This window comes from Seriola lalandi, unplaced genomic scaffold (genome assembly GCF_002814215.2).
Source record: "Seriola lalandi dorsalis isolate HSWRI2012SDOR001 ecotype SW California unplaced genomic scaffold, Sedor1 jcf7180002053464, whole genome shotgun sequence".
Taxonomy (NCBI): Eukaryota; Metazoa; Chordata; class Actinopteri; order Carangiformes; family Carangidae; genus Seriola; species Seriola lalandi.
The window spans coordinates 108,496-128,992 of NW_019524017.1; the positions used below are offsets into that span (position 1 = coordinate 108,496).

The following is a 20,497-nucleotide window of genomic DNA, read 5'->3' on the forward strand; positions in this document are numbered from 1 at the left end:
GTGTTTATAGGTCCAGTCATCTGACCATGAACTCACACTACCTGCGAACTTTTCTCCAAGTTCATCTCCTTTGTCAAGATTCAAAATTACATGAAATATTTTTATTTGTTTTTATTACAATGTGTAGAACATGAAGATGTTAAGTTATTATTTTTATGTTATGTTATTTTTTCTATGCCACTTGAGAAGTACAAACATGTTAATTGGTGTTTCAGTTTATTTATCTACCCATTGATCTTGACATGTTATTTCCTGCCTCAATTACCATAAATAGTGGAGCAGAGGGCGGAACACACTGATCGTAACAGACGGTCAGGTGAATGTCACCTGGCAGCATTCCTGCATCTCCAGGAGTCTGGTTGAATTTGATTGCGACTGACAAACGTCTGGCTTGCAGTCGTATATTCTGCTTCAGACCCATTTCCTGTCGTCAGCCTCAGACTTCAGTTCACTCAGCCTTTCTGCTCCTGCTGTATCTGATCCATCACATTTAACATCAGCTTTGGTTTCATTCTCACCAGATTCCCACAGAGGTGGGAAAAATTTTCATTAAGCATATGTCGTGATATCAAAGTGTAAAAATACTCCGTTACAAGTAAAAATCCAACATTCAAAGTTTCACTTACAGCACAGAAGTATTATCAATAAAATGCACATAAAGAATCCAAAATTAATTTTTTTGATAATATTGTATTATTATATTTTTTATTGATTTATTATTTGTTATTGATATTATTGAACTTATAAGCAGCATTTAACTGTTGTGGCTGGTTATGGGGGAGCTCATTTTACGTTACGTTATATCCTACTGGGGAGTGTAATTTACAAATGGTACAAAGTGACATATTTCCCTCTGAAAAAAAGGGGAGCAGTAACTAAACCAACGACTTCCTATAAGGAGGGAAACCAAACTAAAAACTGATGAGATGATTTGGAAAACCGCAGAAATGTGACGTAAACATACTCTTTTAAAAAAAGCCAAATTAATTAAGTGTAATCATGTCATCATATGACGAGACAGGAACCAAACAGGAAAAACAAGAATTGTTGTGGGAATATTCCATGAAAACCACAAAGGAAAAGGAGGAAGAGGATACACTGAAATAAATGCTTCAACAGGACCACAGCACTGAAACCTGCTGTCACTCACAAACTGACTGAGGTCTTTGAATATGACGACTGACACTGGACAAAATCTGGTGCTTTTTCAGGTTTTACATGACGGCTGCTGTAATAATCCTCCTTTTCATACATGTGGAAGCATCTCTTCATTAGTTTCAGTCGGCTGCCTCCAAAACCCGTGTTTATCTTTTTACTCCACTGCATTTCAGTGTTAAAATACATTGCTGATGAAATTAAACATTTAAGGTTCACGTTTTTTCAAGTCTTGAATGCCCACATGTCCACAAACAGTTATCTGTTGCTGAAATAATTCCTGCTGTTGTCTAATTCTGAAATATACTGAAATCCTGAAGTTTAGAAACCTTTTTTAAACTCAACGAGGAATGGATGTTTTGTTAGGAATAGTGAGGCTGATAGCTGGAGTAATCTTTCAAATGTGTTTGCCATTAATTAAAAAACTCCCGGGGCGTCGTGTGGCGTAGTGGTCTAAGCAGGCGCCCCATGTGTAGAGGCTACAGTCCTCGCTGCAGTTGGCCCCGGTTCGAGTCCCGCATCGGACGGCTTCACTGCATGTCATTCCCCCCCTCTCTGCCTCCCCATTTCCTGTCTCTCTCCACTATCCTGTCCAATAAAGCCCCCCAAAAAATTAAAAATTAAAAAAAAAACTCCCATGAGTCACTTGAACTACTAACAAGTCACACTATTCATCATGAAGTCATGAACAGACACCACTGATCTGGTTTTAAAGGTGATGCTGTGCAGCTGAATTCCATCCATCTACACTGACAGTTGGATGGGGAAATTCAGGAGAGCTGCCTGCTCAGGAATGAACTGGTTAAGCTGCATGTGGATGCCAGTTAACAAATGAACGCTGCCACTGTCATTTCCATAAACAGGTACTTGTCTAGGAACAAGTACAACTAGAAAAAATTGTCGAAAGCATAAAGGTCAAACGTCATGGTTTACACACTATAATCTCTCTGCTGTTCTTCAAAAGAACAGGCTGTCTCTCAGGCTCAGGCTTTATATACTTTTCTTAAACTTAGAAAAGACACATAGCTAAAAGTGATGGATAATGAATAGTTAAAAAGGTTAAAGCTGGGTGACAACACTGACTGACAATGATGTTCTTGTCTTGATGGTAGACTCACCTTCCAGCTACAGGTGTGAACCCCTCCAACGACACTCAAGTGATCTCCACTTAACTAATTATGTGACTTGTAAAACCAACTGGCTGCAGCAGAGACTATTTAGGTTTAAAGGGGATGAATGTTTATGTAAACATTTATCTTGTGTTTTGTATTTGTAACGAGTCTTCACTTTGACATTAAAGTTCTGTTGATCAGTCTCGAAATCCAACATTAAACCTGACAATAAAACATGAAAACTGCGGCAGGTGGCTCTGTGTGAAATACACTCATTATAGTTGTGATTTAATTTTTGGATACTGTAAATGCTATGTGTATTAATAATAATGAATTAAGAGTCTTTATTGTTGGACGAGTTGTCTCCAGGAACTTATTGGATATAATTTTCTTGTGAAGAAAAACTGGGTCCGCCAGTTAGTCTACAAACCTCAACAAGGAAGTCTGCCTCACTGAGAGTAAACTACAGGTAAGGACAGCAGGTATGCAAAAGTGCAAAGTCATGGTTACAAAATCGACAGGGTGTTAGTGAGGGGCTCGACATACAATGTCTATCAATGACCAAAAAATGTGACTTCAGTTCATTACAACTCAGCTGAAACGTTTCATTAAGTCGCCTCAGAACCAGAGAGGGAAAGCTGTGACTGGATCTTCTCAGAGAAATGTTCCAGTTTAGTTACAGAAATCACTGACAGTGAAAAACTAAATGATTTTCTGCTTTTTTTCCTACTTACCAACTATTTTTTCTCTCCATATTATCAGTCATAGCTCTTTAATAAAAGCCTTGTTTAATTTACATGACTTTCACATTTCATGTAACATTATCCAAAAGACTAATGATTCAGTCTTATAGATACTAATAAAGAGATAATATTTCATGACTGTAACACGGTTTTGCATTCACCTGAACATGTACTAATGAAACAGAAATGCTTTAATTTTATTCTTTTACTCATATTCAGCCATGTAACATAAGGAGGAGGCTCTGAGGGGTCAAACCCAATAAGAGCAGGTACATTTAGTAGGGAAAAGTGTTAAGAGTTGTATAGTGTAATAAGCTGAGACACCTAATCCAGTTAAAACTTGTTTATATTTTCCCACCAAACTGTTGTTAAATCACTTCATTAGGATGAAAAACAGCCACCAAGACTAAAACAAAATGGAGAAAAGAAAGAGTTTCTATGACACTCATCTGTGAAGCTGAACAGTGTGCCAAGTTTAAACAGGCCTGGCAGTCAAATAAACCAGTTTATTGAGAGGTAAACATCTCAGGGCAGTCAAAGACTTTTCCCCAGCTTAACACAAACCTAGCTGGTGCATGAAGAAGGGGATTTAAATGCTCAAAAACTCAGTCAAGTTTTTAATAACTGACTGTTCATAGCTGCTGTGTCTCCTCTAATCATGTCTGTAGGTTCTGACATCTGAGCTCCATCAGGTTCAGCAACAGTTTTCTGTACAAACAAAGTGTTTGAAAGCAGCACAAGATATTAACAAGTCAAGAGTGAATAAGAACCACAGAGGCACTGTTTGGTTTTATCAACACTTTCTTTTGAAATCCAGCACATGCACAATACAAAACAACTCATCAATAATAAATACACAAGTAAGAATTCCTCAACAAAAACCCCTTCACTGTGGGGGCCTCATTTACAAAAGTTAATTTTAGTTGATCATTGTCTGAAAATCTACTCCTATGACAAACTTAGCTTTGAGGAAAGGTATTTAGGAAGTTAAAGGCATAACTGAATCTTATATAGAGCCATGTTGGCGTCTCAGGTTGACAGCAGTCCAGTGAGTTGTTGACAGGTAACTTAAGTTACACACAACTCACTGACTGTAAAAACAAAGAGCAGCTTCAGTTCAGTGACAGTTTTAAAACCTGTTCGCAAGCTATAAGTGAATATGACACCGGGACTTTTCAGAGTTTCATCGCAAACCTGTCTGATAACTTCCTGTGCAGAGTGATTTATCAGATTCACTAAATTCTCTTTAAACTGCATAAACATGTAATAAATAGATAATTTCAACTTCTAATTCTGTTCAAGAAAACTGGTGAATGGAGCAAATTCCATTAAAACACTCAAACATGCCATTTAGAACAAATCTATTGGTTGAGTGGATCTTGCATGAGGCCCATTAGGATCTCACACCACGACAAAAAGTGTTCAGCTGTTGAGTTTTTCACCTTGTGAGCAAACTGCAATGATCCAACACAACCTCCAGATATGAATTGACTCTGCAGTGACATTTATGATGAAGCATATTTTCACATCAAAGTCAGTTTCTTGATGGTGCGATTTATTCTTAAGAACTTGGGTTTTTTTATTTCAACAGCTTTAACCATAATTGACTTACAATACCAGTTAATCTGAGCATGCAGTAGCACTGGTAGTCACACATTTATACATGAGTCTAATAGTAAAACCAACACAGGCTATCAGACAAGTTTTTAAGTCCCTGGGTTACTAGACCGCTGAGTGAAAACAGATTAAGCGCTCCAAATGTCAATCATAATCATCCATGACACCGTGAGCTCTGTCCTCAGCACAGCAGGTCAAAGTTACACATGATGTAGCTCTGAAGTTTACAATAATAGGGTGTGGTCACCTTTGTTTTCATCTGTCTGCCAAAGGCTATATAAATCTACATAAACTTTAATGACACATTTCTAAATGTTTCATCTTAATCTAGATCTGCAACAAACTACAGATTATTCCATCAGGTAGCTTCAGCAGTTCATGAGAAAAAAGAAAAAATAATGTCGGCACATTCACCATGGAGGTGAAAATATAAACTCCTTGCACAGGTAAGAGATGATTTAATATTGTTAAGCTGGTTTGTTTCTGACTGTTTCCAGTGATGGTGCTGGTGTGAATATTATCCTTATCAACTAGACTGATGGCCAAAATTATGAAATTAGACTCAGGCTGTAAAAATAAGAGAGTACTTGATCCAGAGTTTGTTTTTCTAAATGAAGCCCCACTGACCAGAAGAAGAAAGAAGTGAGCAAACAGAAAACAGGAACAGTCACATTTTTCTACACATTCAAGAGGATCAAAGTTAACAGTTATATAAAAGGTGAAAGGTGTGGGCTGGGCCCAGTATGGACAGGGGGTAGACAAACTGTTCTTTGTGCTGAGGTGGGAGGGGGACAGTTTGTCCTTGAATGAGGATTTAGTAAGGTCGGCCTCGTCGCTCCTGTCTGCGATCACCCCTGGAAATAACAAACACACTTACTTCTTCAGCACTGAACTGAACGCTCACGACAAACACAGAAACCACTTGCACTGAATGCTAGCCAAGTGGAGAGAGAGAGAGAGAGAGAGAGAGAGAGAGAGAGAGAGAGAGAGAGAGAGAGAGAGAGAGAGAGATGTGACGCATCAAAATGCAGAAATACTTGTCTTAAGTGTCTTAAACTTTTTTTTATCCACAATTGGTTTCAAACCTCGACACCAAGATGGTTTCTCACCAGAGTGCTGTTTGTTTGAGTGAATCTGACCTTGTGTCCATCTTGCCAGGGCCATATCCTCCCCGGTCGCCTCCTCTGCCTCCTCTGAAGCCCCCGCGGTCACCGCCTCGTCCCCTAAAGCCGCCTCGATCAAACCCCCCTCTGCGTTCTCCTCCATAACCTCCTGAAATCACAACAAGCAATCTGGTGACAATTTGTAAACTGCTGAGTAAGTCTCTACTATGATTGACTCTGAGGGATTCAGTACCAGGAGGGATCAGTCTAGAAGTCTTCCTCAAGTTTCTTCCATTTTTTTCCCTTTTTTATTCAGGGGGAGTTTTTCCTTACCCTAATCTAGGGTCTATTAACAGAGGCTGCAATATGCCGAACAGACTGTAAAGCCCCTTGGGGCAAATGTGTGATATAAGGTTATATAAATAAAGTTGACTTGACCCTACAGACAAAGAGCTGCATTGTCACACTGTGTGTGTCACAAATAAAATATAACAATATTGATAAAATATATTTCTATTGTATTATTACTGGTCATGTGTTTTAATCAGCAGAGAGTTACAAAACCACTAAATATTGTCATAATGTAAAAACTGGTCTAACCTCTTTCCATGGGGGGCATCCCACTAGCATCCTCTGGTTTAGGAGCCTTGCACTGGTTACACTCATTACGCCACGAGAAGTTCAGGTTGCCACAGTTGCTGAAAATGAAAAATGAAATGACATTACATTTTCCTGGAGGGTTAAAATCATACATATCAGATAAAAGCCAGTTTAAAGAGGTGTATATTTAGCTGCCATTTAAAATGAATGAAAGAAGCAGCTGTGCTGATCGTGAAAGGTGATGTATTCCACAGATTAGGTTCCAGAATAGCAAATGTATGTTCAGATTATAAGATTAGATCTGGAAACTGTGAGAAGAGTTTTTTATGCTGATCTATGTGTACGCTATGTTACTTCTGGGTTCAGCAGGTCAGAGACGTGGAGTTGAACTTTTTTCTAAGTTATTAACAGAATTCTGAAGTGTAGTCTGGAGGCAATGGGAAGCCAGTGAAGATGAGGTAATGTGTTCTCATCTCGTAGATCCAGTCTAGCAGCTTCATTATGGAATAACTGCAAACAATTTAATAACTGATAAAAATACAACTAACTTGTACTTGATTTTAAAGGTCAGATTTGAAAGACAGAGTGCTCTCAAATTTCTAACAGATGGCTTCAAGTCTGTGAGCGTGAGGTCAGGGAAATGATTAATTCAACTGTCATTATCTGAATGTCTTATCCTCATTAAACTGAAGAGAGTTGCAATACATCCAACACTCTATATCTTCAAAAATATTCATCTGTGTGAAAATTAAGCATTATGTTGTGTCTGGAAATAGAAAAAATGATGGGCTCCAGAATCGACCCTTGAGGTACACCACAGGCACGTTTACAAGATGAGGAAGTGAAGCCAACAAGTTCAACCAAAGGTTGTCAGAGAGACAGAATCCTGAACGACTCAAACACCAAGTAAACCACCACCCACTGCCTCTGACTTACGGGTTTGAACACTTCCAGTCTCCAGCTCTCTGCTGCCCCCCTCCTCCACCTCCTCCACCACCACCGTTGCCTCCTGGGAAACCTCCACCTCGACCACCTCCAAATCCTCCATGGCCCATCGGCCCTTCACCAAGAAAAAAAACAAAACATAAAACGACCCAGTTAGATCTCCTGTTGTAACACATAACACGTCAACAATCCCATGACAACCGGGCAAATTTCGTCTGCTCAGGAAGATTGTGTGATATGACGAAAAGCTACTGAGCAGCTACAAAATAGACCTTGTATTTCTAAAGTCAAGAATGCACTTTCGATCTCAATTTGTCTCAAATAAGACAGGACTTCTAAATTACATCTCATACACCATTACAGAGTTCCAACCTTCAAAAAATAAGTTTAAAAAATGGGCTCACCTCGTCCGCGACCTCCCCTCATTCCACCTCGGCCTCCAAAGTCAGCTCTGCGGGTGGCAAAGGACACCTTGATGGGATTTCCATTGAAGTCCTTACCTGGTGAGGAAAGATATCAAAATGTCACAAGCAGCTGAGCTGAGGTAAATAAAAATGTGCTTTAAATTACAAAATGGATGAAGCTGAGAAATGAGAAATAGCACAGAATTCAACACAATACAAGACAAACTTAAATGTAACTGTAAAACTGCTTGAATTCAGTTACAACAGATTCCAAAAATATTAGGTTTCTAAGGAGGAGAAAGAAATCAAAATAACCAGAACAAAACAATTCAAACTACTCCTGCAGCGTGATTCAATTCACTGCTGTCCATCACTGTGCTCAGGATGTTCCACACACTTATATTTTAACCAAACCTTTGTTGAATACTCTGCTTCCATCTCATTCCTAAACTGCAACCTTGTTGAAAATATAATGTTACCTGCCTGACGTTTTGAAGAGGTCATGGAGCGAACACTGAATTTGGGTAAGCCCTGACAGACAGATAAACAACGTACCATCAAACCAGTCGATGGCAGCCTTAGCTGAAGGGGGGTCATCAAAGGAAACTGTGGCCTCCCCTTTCAGCTTTCCTGTCTCTCTGTCTGTGTAAAGATTGATCATGGGCAGGCCTGTTTTCTTGTTGACCTAAGAGGATGGACAGAAGGAAAATTAGGGACGATTGGGCACCAAGGAAAAACAAATAAGTTCAAATTCCACTTATTTATCAGTTTCCATTTCAGCCATTGTTAAATCTGTACCCAGTATTTTTACCCCACGTCCCTAGATGTAGTGTCTCAATCTTAATTTGAAGACATTGTGCTGCAACAGATATTTATTGTAAATATGTTGGGTTTTTTGAGTTTGAGCCTGAACAGTGTTCAAGTTCAACATTACATAAGTGAATAAATAAATAACAAACATGTAGCACTTGCCTTAATGATCCCAATCTGCTTAAAAAAGTCAGCCACTGATTCAACGGTGTAGTCGTCTCCCAGGCCTTGTACAAAGATGGTGTTATTATCAGAGTTATCCTGGTCTTGCACTGTTGGAAGAAATGTGAAAGTCATCTATTTACACATCAAGCAGACAGAGCAACACACCTCACATTAATGTTGCAAAACAAGATGATATAGCTGCTGTCATTATAACCAAACAGGTTCATTATCTAGGGGAAGTGGTCAGAAAATTTCATAGCAATCTGCCCATTGGATGTTGATGTTTTATTTGAATAATAGGAAACTGATTGACCTGATTGATTTGTTGATTGAGATGCTTCAGGTTAATGAATGTTCATAAATATGTAACTAAAATGTGATGTCAATTAGGATATTTTCTAATCAAAATACTTTGTCGTAAACTGAATGTTTGGTCGAAGTAGCAATCTCTTTTGGACAATTATTATTCATGCGAGGGGGCCAAGACAACCATCTCTCTTGGACAAGAAATATCCATTAGAAACTTCAAGTAAATATGCCCAGTAGTTGTCAAGACCTCACAGAATAGACACCTGACACCAGAACAAAAATTAAACAATGCAAGACTTACTGAAGCCGGGTCCTCCATGTCCATGTCCTGGGTCTCTTGGTCCTTGAGAAGACAAGACGCAGATATCAGTTGTGGAAAAGAAATTTGTTGAATCACACATAAAAAACAAAACAGTAAATTCCTTTCATCCAAACTTTGTTCCCACCAAAAGAGTACCAACATTAAGCTCGTAGCCACTGAGCATGTGGAGATATAGTCTAAGGTGCTTACAGTACCAGAAGAGCCTGAATACTTGTCACAAAAAGCACATTTTACCATCCTGTCTTTCCACCGTGTCATTATATCATCAAATCTTTCATAATTACCACAATTCACAGCAGCTGTATGCAGGGGACCGTAAGTAGCCGATGTCATCCCACGAACAAGTGTACGGAACAAGATCGTCCACATTATTGAGATACTGTCCTCGAGTAGATTTTGTGCTTCAGAATAACCACCATTTCACAGCAAACCATTTCAATGTTTTGGTAGGTTTTTTTTTTTTGCTTAAACAAATAAGACTGACACCTCATGCAAAGTCACTCAGGTTGGGTTTTGGTATATAAAACACTCCACAAGTCAAGTCAATGCATTGTGTTGATGTATTTCTTGATACACTAAGAATCATTTCCTTTCACACAAACTTTTCCAACTGTTGGAACCAAGTCCAACACATTGAAACAGAAATCCCTTTTTTTATTTTTTTGGTTTTCCCACAGTTTAAGAAAGGACTCTTGGAAATTGTCCCAACATACATCTTGGGAATAGGAACACCGTGTTTGCCATTCTGAGAGCTTTTTGTGATTTTGTACAGTTACGCATACTTCACCCATTCATAAAACCAACTTCCAATGTTCAGGTTTTCAGTGGTAACACCTTGGAAAGTCAGGCATTAAGTCCCGTCACCTTTTTGAAGATGGACTGCATACTGCGTCACCGGTAGCTTGATTTACCAGAGCTTCTGTTACTGGATAAAATCTTTCTTGTTTAAGACAAACTTTGGCTGGCTGTTATCAGACGCCAGTGTCACACCCCTCAATTCAACACAACAGTTGAACCACTTACAGTACACTCAGGTAGAGTGAAAAAGCAAGCGAAACCTTTTCCACAGAACTCATTTTTCTTCTTTACAGTGAAGAATGTCAATCAGGAAACTGACCACAGCATTCATCTCTGCACGACTGTGAGATGACTCATTGTTTAGACTTTTGACTTCTTCCATGATGGCGTCATGTCACCATGACTAATGTGAACAGGTAACAGTGTCCACAGTAAAACTCTAGATTTCAGCTCAGTCGAATTTTATGCCAGATTTTATGCATTTCATGTACAACAAACGAACCTGCCATTAAACAGAGAGAATTTGACCAGATGTGTTCTTAGTAATTTGCATGGACTTTTACAATGTCAATAAGGATAATTACCTTTTTTCTATCAGTCAGTTGAGTTTTCATTACGACACAAACATCAGCAAACTGTTACTATAAACTGTGTTTCCTCATTAGCAACATTTCATTATTTAAGTGTTTAGTTGTAGCTTTTCACCATTAATATTTTTGTAATATTCATGTTATTGATTAAGGTAAGATCAGGTGAAGTATTAAGAATTTCTCTGGGCCTCCTAATGTCACTGAACACTAGTTACATCAACTCTACTGGTTTTTAATTTTGATTTTGAATACATATACAAATAAAAGCAACTAAAAAGTATCTCTGTCCCCATCAAAGGTTTGAGATTATGCCTTCAGTCGCAAACATAAACCTTCCAACAGCAAACCTTTAACATATAGTCATTTACAATAAATCAAATATGTGATTTACAACCTTTAGATGTGGTTTACCCATACAATAGACTGAGCCATGTGATGAGGCTTTCATAACAATTGGTCTATTGTTCCAAACGGACCATTGTGTGTTGCGAAACCACAAACCTTTCTCCTATTCACAGTACACTAAGCACCATATGCTTGATAATATTCCACAGGTGTGTGATAAAACCAGTTTTACCATCCAACACTCTTCTTTGAAAAGTAGAACCAAAACTTCCATCTACATGTTTTACAGCCACTCTGGTTCTGGGCATTGTTGTCAATTATACCTTAAGAATATAAATGTTATTTAATCAATTCATGTGACACACAGCTTGAACCATGTTTGCAAAATCTGAATGACAGGGCATTTTCCAAGGGTATAGTAGTATGGTCCAAACTGCGGACACTTTTCTTATCTCATTTCTTTTGTTCACTGACGCAGCACCCCATCAAAAGCGTCAGGTTTAATGACTCATAAAAGCCCGCACGGAGCTCTGAACACCCATCCATCAAATTCAAACATCTTCAAATTCCAAGACGTGAGCACAGACCTACAGTCACAGGGGTTACCATACTACTCCCTCTGCTGAGTAAGAGTACACACTGAGGGTTCTTACCTGTGAGGCCATGCCATGGAACAGATTGTAAATCACACTATAACCTATTTAGCATTTTGAGAAATAAAAAATAAAAAAAAGCCTTGAGAATAAGTTCAGCCTCCCCTTTCACATTTGTGTTTTTCCAGCAGCTGGAATGAGCATTTTCTCTGCATGTGTTTACACACTGTTGTCCTCCTACAATCACCAGTTAAGTATGTGGAACAGTGAAGTGTAATTTTGTACGTGGGTTACTTAAAACACACACACAAACACACACACAAACACACACACACACACACACACACACACACACACACACACACACACACACTTAAACCCACTTTATGCTTTAAGTGTGGTCTCTGATCCCCCTCCCTTTAACTTTGACTCTTCAAACTAAAATCTTTTTGCTGAAGTGATATTTTTTTTGTCACTTACCACCAAACTTATTGAATCCTCCACGTTCGCCCATTCTGATGAAGAGGAAGAGAGAAACGACACGCATTGAAGACTGGTGTTGACAGCGATTTCTCTCATTGGGTAGTGGGTAACCTTCACTCTCAGTCTCTTCATTAAACCCACCCCTCTTCATTATGAACTCCTACTTAATCTTGTTCAGAGTCTCCTGAATATACCTCGAGGACAAGAGGCCAGTTTTAAGACCTCGTCTTTATTTGTTCAAAAGCAACTGAAATTTTTTATTTAATTATTACCCAAAATATATATCCAGTCTTTCCGTAACTTGTATGTTCCCATTTGATTTCATCACATAACTTGGTTTTGTGTCAATTAACCAACCCAAACATTAACACCTCTGGTCCCTGGATTGGTGTTGGGTATTTTGTAGGTCTCAGACAACCTTTACTATTTACCACAAACACAGTGAATCCCAAAGCAGGTGTTCTTTGAGGCTTTTACCATTATCACCCAAATTATTGGTATTTTAATTTTTCTTTCCTCCAACTACAAGAAGACTATTAACTGTCTCTAGACTTCCCCCATTTTGGAATTTCCCAAATGATGGCTTAAGAGCAGAAAGCCACTCTGAAGAGAAGATAAAAGCCTAGGAGAAGATTCAAAGATTGATTAAAGCAGAGTATGACACAGATATCCGTCAGGGCTTGGGAAGGAGGTGGTAACAGGTGAGAAAAGCAGGTGATGGCAATGTTTTGTGGCATGTGGGGGCAGAGTCAAGGCCATGGTTTACTATCACGGAAATGCATCTTGCAGACAAAAACACACTTGTGAAGAGGGAAAAAAAACAAAAACAAAAAAAACATATTGGCTTTGACCTATAGAGGGTGTAAAGGCTTACTGGCCAAGCTACCTGAATTCTATTCACACAACATTCAATGCTTAGGGCAAAAATTTCACATATCAAATATCTAGTTGTGCTGCCGTGTATGTCATGTTTCAGTGTCCGGTAAATTTGTCTTCCTGCTCAGTTTTTGCCTTTTATAAATTGCACATAGACTTCCTTATACCAGGATATCATGTCTGGTATAAAAACCACAGATGTGACAAGTCAAGCACCAGCAGCTTTTTTACTCACATTTACATGTCCCTTCATTCTCAAATCTTAAACAGAGATCACTCATCATGCCTCTGTTGAACAACACAGGAGCATATCAGCTGATCGGTGCACAGTGCTACCTGCCTGATTAAAGGATACTGTGATGGGGACTGAGTTCAAATATTGTAATGGGGAAGGATATTTAAATATAGTCCACAATGGGTGAGAAAACATACAATGGAATGGCAAACTAACTTGTCTAGGAGTTCATCACCAACATTATGGGGTTACATAGAAGTACATAAAATATTGTGCATCCTCTATAAAGAAAAACAAAATATCAACTTACCATACCAGTTTCTGCCTCATAGCTTCACTCATTCAATGATGATGTTCTTGTTGTAAAATCTGTCCTGAATAAAGTAACCCCTATGAAGCCCTAAAAATCTATTTCTCAGTATCTTTGCATTTATTATCTTTGTCTGTCTTACGTTTGTACAAAAACAACTGGAACTGGAATTAGCTTGTGAATGCAACAGTGTGTGGCAGGAAACTTTCAAGCCACCACAAATTCATTTTCAGCCTGTGTTCGGTGCTAAATGTTTAGTTTGGCAGCAAATCCTTAAGTGCAGTTTTAAAAAAATAAATTCACTTTAGTGTTCCAGTACTGTTGTTGTTTATAATCAGGCTTTCGTGCAATGCTGAGTTCGAGTGTGATCAAACCATCATTTCTATAACAATGATGGAGTGAAATTTTGTGGTCGAGCACGCAACAGCACCCTGCTTGTTTTTTGTCTGGATCGTCACACTGGCAGCAGAGAGTCTGTTGTACACAAGGTTTTTGTGATTAGATTAATGTAAAAGAAACACATTTTGTACCACGTATTGTGATACAGAGTTGCAAAACATTTATGTGAGACACTGGTTCTGTAGATATTTGCTTTAGCTAAAGTTTCTATTTTCGCTGTGCATGTTTAAAAATGAAACTTACAAAAGCATGTAAACATGTTTATGGTTGATTTTGGCTTTTCTCTCGTTCCACCCCACCTCTCTTACTATTTTATGTCAAGAATCACTGAAACAAGGGCCTTTACTCAAATAACTGACAGTGAGGAAGGGGTAGAGTTTCATACCAAAACTGTAATTTCTAAGATTTCAAACAGAAACAGAGAAAGAAGCAAACTGAAATCTGTTAGAGACGATCAGCCAGTCCAACTGTAAAAGGCCTTAATTGAACTGCTGTGAACAGTGATTTAACCTGGTTCATGTTGTAGCACGTTCATTCGTTCAAAGATCCGTTTTTAATGATTCTGAAAAGTTAATATGTTCATTGCATCTTCTTGCTTTTGATGGTAATAATCATGATGCTGACTTTGCTGGTGTGGTTTCTGACCAACATTTAGCCACAAGGACCTTAACTCCAAACCCCCTGTCCATGTCAACTCTGAACTTTACAAGCTCAGCTCAGCATCTGAAACACAACCTTTATGTTGTGCTTGGACACAGGCAACAGTGTTCTTAACAAGTACAATGTCCTTTTGTGAGATCCGGGCATTTCCTGTTTTCTGATTCAACACATTAGAGTTGTAAACTTAAAGTAGGGTGGGCAATAATTCAAAGGATTGTAAATCGATTTTTAGTGGTATCATCTCATGATGAAATCATTATATTCTGTTATTGTTTTACAATAATCTGTGGTCTAAATGAATGAGTCCAGGAAAATTGTTATTAAAATTTTCCAAAATGAGTTTTTCATGATGTGATGCATAACAGCGGAGCACTGTTTATAGCATTATTATTTTTACACTGAATTCTGAACCACATTACTAGTAGATACTTAGTATCTGAAAAATAATATTATCAAAATTGTGATATTGAGTTCTACCACATCGCACAGCCTCAGCAACCCAGCAATGATGGATTTGTGTCAGCACTCAGGGCTGGCAGAGAGATACCATACTACCTAACGTAAGCCTGGTTTAGAGTTTTAGAGTTATATTGATACCAACAATTATAAATAAAAATATCTGTGTCACCTTAGATCATGTTCTGGACACATGAACACTCTTTCTTAGCGCATGAACCCTCTGTTTCTTTGCTGCCATTGTGTGCATGTGTGCAGCAATCACCATGTTAATTCAGGAAATTCACACACCTTTAATATTCATCATTAAAAAGTCTATTGTAGTTTAGCAAGCATGTGATTAACTAATCAAAAGAAATGCCAAATCACTAAGTGGTGATAAAAGTGTATTCAGAATTAGCCTGTTCATAACACATTAACCTTGTAAATCATGACACATGGCTTTTCCCTCTGTCATAGAACAGTAGCATCTTTTTCATAATAACAAGTTTTGGGATCAGGCACAGGTGCACGCATGGAGAGCTGCGGACACGACGCGTACTTGTTCTTATGATATTTCTCTCAGCTTGGACTCCACTTGGAAGAGCGGATGCACAGTTGATGTCCTTACACTAACGTCCACACAGAGCCTCACATAACCCCGCTGATGACGAAATATACGTTACACAAACCATCGTACACTTGAGGATGCTGAAAGTGTACCACTAGCTTATCACAGGACGGGACTGCGAAACACAGATAAACTTTTAATGTACGTATACATTCACCTAAAAAGGGTGCATGTACAGTATGGCATTCCACTCTGAAAATAAAGATTTGTGCAGTCAGCGCTGCAGACAGAAAACTTATAATGCTTTGCTGCAATTTAGGAGTACTTGAGATAATTTTTCCTCAAATGCATGAGGGGGGGCACATGTCTCTCAGTTGCTTTAGCATGTAGCTACAAATGTGGAACAGTACCATCTCATTTTATCTCTCTACGCAGAGCCACATGTAACCAAAGGTGAGAAACATTTACATGCATCACTGTACTCAGATTCAGTGCGCTTTCACAGGTCCACCAGACCTACCAAAAAACAACTGATAACATGGACACTGCTTGATTTTTAAACACTTACCCCATGCCTCCTCTTCCTCTTGGTCCGCCTCGCCCACCTCGGTCAAAACCGCGATCATATCCGCCGCCACCACCACGACCTCCAAATCCACCCCCACGGCCCCTGCCACCGCGGCCATCCTGACCTCCGTAACCTCCATCGGGACCACTGTATCCTCCACCTCCTCCTCCACTCATCGGTGGGCTCTCATCTCCATATCCTGAGAGAAAGTTGAGACAATCTGACCTCAACAGTTTTGCATATGAGAGTGTGACAGACATTCTGAAGGTCACCACTATTTTTAAATTCAAATAGCTTTAGTGTTTTACTTTCTTCAGTTTATTTTTCTCCAAGTAACTCAGTATTGTATAAACAATAACAATACTGCAATTTACAGCAAAATGTTTATCCAGAAACAACATCCCAGCTATTTATAAGTCACAGTGTCTGAACAGTTTTCTTTGGAACTACTTTTTTAAATAAGTCCCTCTGAAAATCTGTTGTCAGAGAAGTCAGAGATTACCCTGAGCTATAACATTTAAATGTCTCATGTTCATCTTTGTTCCCTGAAGAGGTGATGATAACTTCTTTACACTTAGATAACAGTTAATGTAAACTTTTTTCCTCACCACCACCTTGACCATACTGGCTCTGCTGACTGTAGCTCTGTGGGGGAGGGGAGTTGTAGCTCGGAGGCTGGTTGTAGTGACCTCCTCCATGTTGGGATGGTTGTTGGTGGCTTCCGCTGCCACCATATCCACCAGTCTGACCTCCACTGCTCCCATAACCACCTCCGCTCTGTCCACCACTGGGTGGCTGGTTATATCCAGGGGCCTGTGAGTTGCCTTCATAGCTGGTGAAGGTGAGGAGAAGAAGACCATTAAAAAACCTACAAAAAACACATCCCCCCACTACGTCTACGGGGCTAAATCTCAGCAAATTAAAAGTAGAAGCTGATGGTGTCTTACCCTGCAGAGGATGAAGGAGGCTGCTGCTGGCTGTAACCAGAGAAGGATGACTGCTGGTTGTAGCTCATGTTGGAGGGCTGGTTGCTGCTGCTGTATCCCGAAGAACCATAGGACTGACTGGAATGATTATAACCGCCCCCACCACTCTGGTTAGAGGGTGGAGAACCGTAACCACCTGGGAGTAAGCAGAAGACAGGGCATGTAATTAAGTTCAACTGCATGCGTGACTGAAAAACTGTGTGGTTTTGGACAGTTACTGATTCTGCCTCTACCTGACTGGGGTTGACCGTAGCTGCCATAACCTCCCTGGTTGTAGGAGCCAGGGCTGCTGTCAGAGCCCTGGTTGTAGCCCCCATAGCCCTGCTGGCTGTAACTCTGGCCAGAGGACTGACCATAGCCCTGGTTAGCTCCACCACCTCCACCACCTCCACCGCCACCTCCACCATAGGACCCATAGCTGCAGACAAGGTTCACACACCAAATATATAACATGCTGTTTACAAAATTGTATCCACTGAGAATTAACATCCGTCAGTGAGTTTCTAAGGTAATAAGAATGAGGTAAATTCATTTTCATTGTTAATCATTTATATTTCTTACGACCACAAAATTATAACATTATATCATTCACATATGAATGTTGGTATGATATATATTACTATTCTTCATAGTTTTAGGAGAGTGAAGAAAGCTCTTAACATATTGTACAGAGAGTATGATAAACTCTCTCTGCACAAACAGCTGAGAAACTCTGGGTTATGATTGTTAAATTACTTACCCCTGGGCAGACGTTTGGGAATAATCTATGGAATAAACAAAACAGGGTGGCAATATTATGAATTATAATACAGTATGCTTTTTAAAAGTATTCATCAAATACGGCTGACTCAAATGTTGCTATGCTTCATTTGCATGGTAATCATCAAAAAAAATTGAAATAATTTAATGATCTTTTTTAATTGCAGGCAAGACAGCTGAAGCTCTTTTCTACAGTTACAGGCGCCTGTGGGAATCAGTTAACTTGAGTTGTGTCAGAAATCACAGAACATCAAGTATGCATTCATTTTTATTTGCATTTAAGTGTTTGGTGTTGACCCTATATATGCAGCCCTAGATGAATGTAATTCTGACACACATTGGATGCTCAGCAAGGTGGATTATAAACTCAAGACTGCAAATAAATTTTCATACTGTAGTGAAATGAACAAAACATTAGTATGATCCTGTATCATTGTCGTTTGTTATATTACACCTTTTTGTAATGATATGATGGCTCTTATCAATTTAAAACAGGTACCTGCTGCCACAGACCGCCGTTGGTTGATCTTTCATAACATGGAAAATACACTAATATATATATATAAATAAATAAATAAAAACATTGGTATGATCCTGTACAGGCAAACAGTGTCCGCAGTCTGTTCACCGTGAGGCGGGGCCGCCATCGGAAACTGGGTCAGTAGTACAAGCGACCTGGCTAGCCCTTTGAGCTAAATGTTAATAAAACGTAGCAGACTCGAATTATCGCGACGCCAGAATCACGTCTGTCGGTGCTGATCTACCCAACGGACAAACGATGTTCAAGAGGTGCTCATGAATTCTAACTGGAAAATAAATAAACCGTAATACCGCAATATTTTAAACCAATATAATTAGCAGCTAGCTTATAACTGGCATTTGTCGACCTCAGCTAGTTGACTACTAACTAGCGTCTTGTAACGAGCTAGTCACCGGTACCGGTACCGGATCATCTTGGTGGGGATATTTTCTAGTGTTAGCTAACCAGCTTCAACCTTCAATGTCCTCCAAACACTGGACAGAAATGAGTTGTGTTTCTTACCGTTGGACGCCATTTCGACGGACGATAAACTGCCCTTAGTGACACTATGTCAACCAGCGTGTTGATAACGGACTGACTGAACCGAGGAGGAAGAAGATGAAGATGCACGAACACCGGTGTCCTCTCCACAGCTCCGCTGCAGTTCCTCCACAGACCGCAGGATGGCGGGCTGGAGTATGTTTCTCCAGTAAACAAGTGATGTCTTGCATCCCTGTGTTGTATTTTGATGTTTTTGACAAACTCCTGAGTTATTTTAAGATGGTATTTAGCTATACTGGGATTATATTGGCGCTTTTGTGGGTGATTTTATAACCACATTGCTGTTTGATTTAGATTTAGTGGCATATCTAATGCCATCTCTCTTTAGCTGTTGTTATTTGTGCCTACCTTTACCAGGACATTCTTAAAAAGGAGCCTTTTACAAGCACAATGACTCTCACCCCCTCACACCCTGCTGTGCGTCCATCTTTCTTCAGAGAGTATCGCAGTGGCCAGGCTGTCAGAGAGATCACCAACCCACAGGATCCGTCTGAGCACTGGACCACCTACATGCTAGTGCACACACCCCCAGGAAGTGACAGCTTAACACAGCTGGCCATCGGCAGACCGACACAACATACTGACAGGTAGTTTTATCTCTCCAGAGCTTTATACAGTAAAATATGACTTCAATTGTTATTGCCTCCCTCTGGTACACCAGTACCTATGCTTGATTTGGGTTGGTTCTGTTTTTCTGGTGACACCTGCCATCGCTGCAAAGGTCGCCATGTATGGGTCAAGTTTCCCCTGAATTATTTAGGTCTCAGCAATAGCTTTGTATATTGAAATAAAAGACAAAGAAGTGTTGATCTGAAAGTATCACAGTCACAGTGAGGAACTGCAACGCTCACTCCATTTAAATTACTAGCTAACACACAGAATACTTAAGATGTAATGACAGTAATTAGCATGACTGGAAATGATTGTCCAAGCAAACTGTTACGAGACAATGAACATCAATCACTAATAAGTGTAATAATCACACTAATAATGAGTTTGACATTGATAATTTATTGATTGGGCTGATTTTGTTTTAGCCACCAATTTAAAGAGTGCAGCAGTTCATGACTGTGACCACCGGAGGGCAGTGAACACTGATTGTTCTAAAATCACTCTTAACAAACCTGCAAGGAGAGAGTCCCTCACCATGCCTGCAACATTTGTATGAGAAAAAGAGACCAGAGATAAACCAGAGAATATGAAAAAACATTTAAATAAAAACAAATGAAATATAAAAAGGTTTAGGGAGGCCACAATGTACAAGACGGTGGTTATTTTTCAGTACTCTTGAAAAGGAAATAAATATTTTTCTTAGCCTTGCTCAAACCGACAGGCAATCATAGTATAACATTTTAGTGTGAAATGTAATTCATTTATTCATCCACATTCAATTGAAATATTGTTTATACCTGAGTTTATGATGAAGAACTTTGAGCAATGAGGTGTTTTATTTTGCTGGTTTGGCCATAAATACAGTTTATCAATGTACTAAGTGCTATATCACATTAGATATTGATATGTCA

The 20,497-nt window shown here is 39.3% G+C and overlaps 1 protein-coding gene across 1 annotated transcript; it reads right to left on the reverse strand.

Moving 5' to 3' along the window:
- Nucleotides 1–3,793: 3,793 nt before the first annotated feature.
- On the reverse strand, nucleotides 3,794–19,365 carry fus (FUS RNA binding protein). The gene is made up of 15 exons (XM_023401125.2): nucleotides 18,936–19,365; nucleotides 17,874–17,898; nucleotides 17,368–17,552; nucleotides 17,096–17,270; nucleotides 16,757–16,980; nucleotides 16,149–16,347; nucleotides 12,092–12,126; nucleotides 9,265–9,306; nucleotides 8,652–8,761; nucleotides 8,235–8,364; nucleotides 7,680–7,775; nucleotides 7,267–7,390; nucleotides 6,331–6,428; nucleotides 5,767–5,899; nucleotides 3,794–5,481 (listed from the first exon to the last, which is right to left on the reverse strand). The coding sequence occupies exons 1-15, from the start codon at nucleotides 18,946–18,948 to the stop codon at nucleotides 5,442–5,444; spliced, it is 1,629 nt and encodes a 542-aa protein (XP_023256893.1). The 5' UTR covers nucleotides 18,949–19,365; the 3' UTR covers nucleotides 3,794–5,441.
- Nucleotides 19,366–20,497: the final 1,132 nt, after the last annotated feature.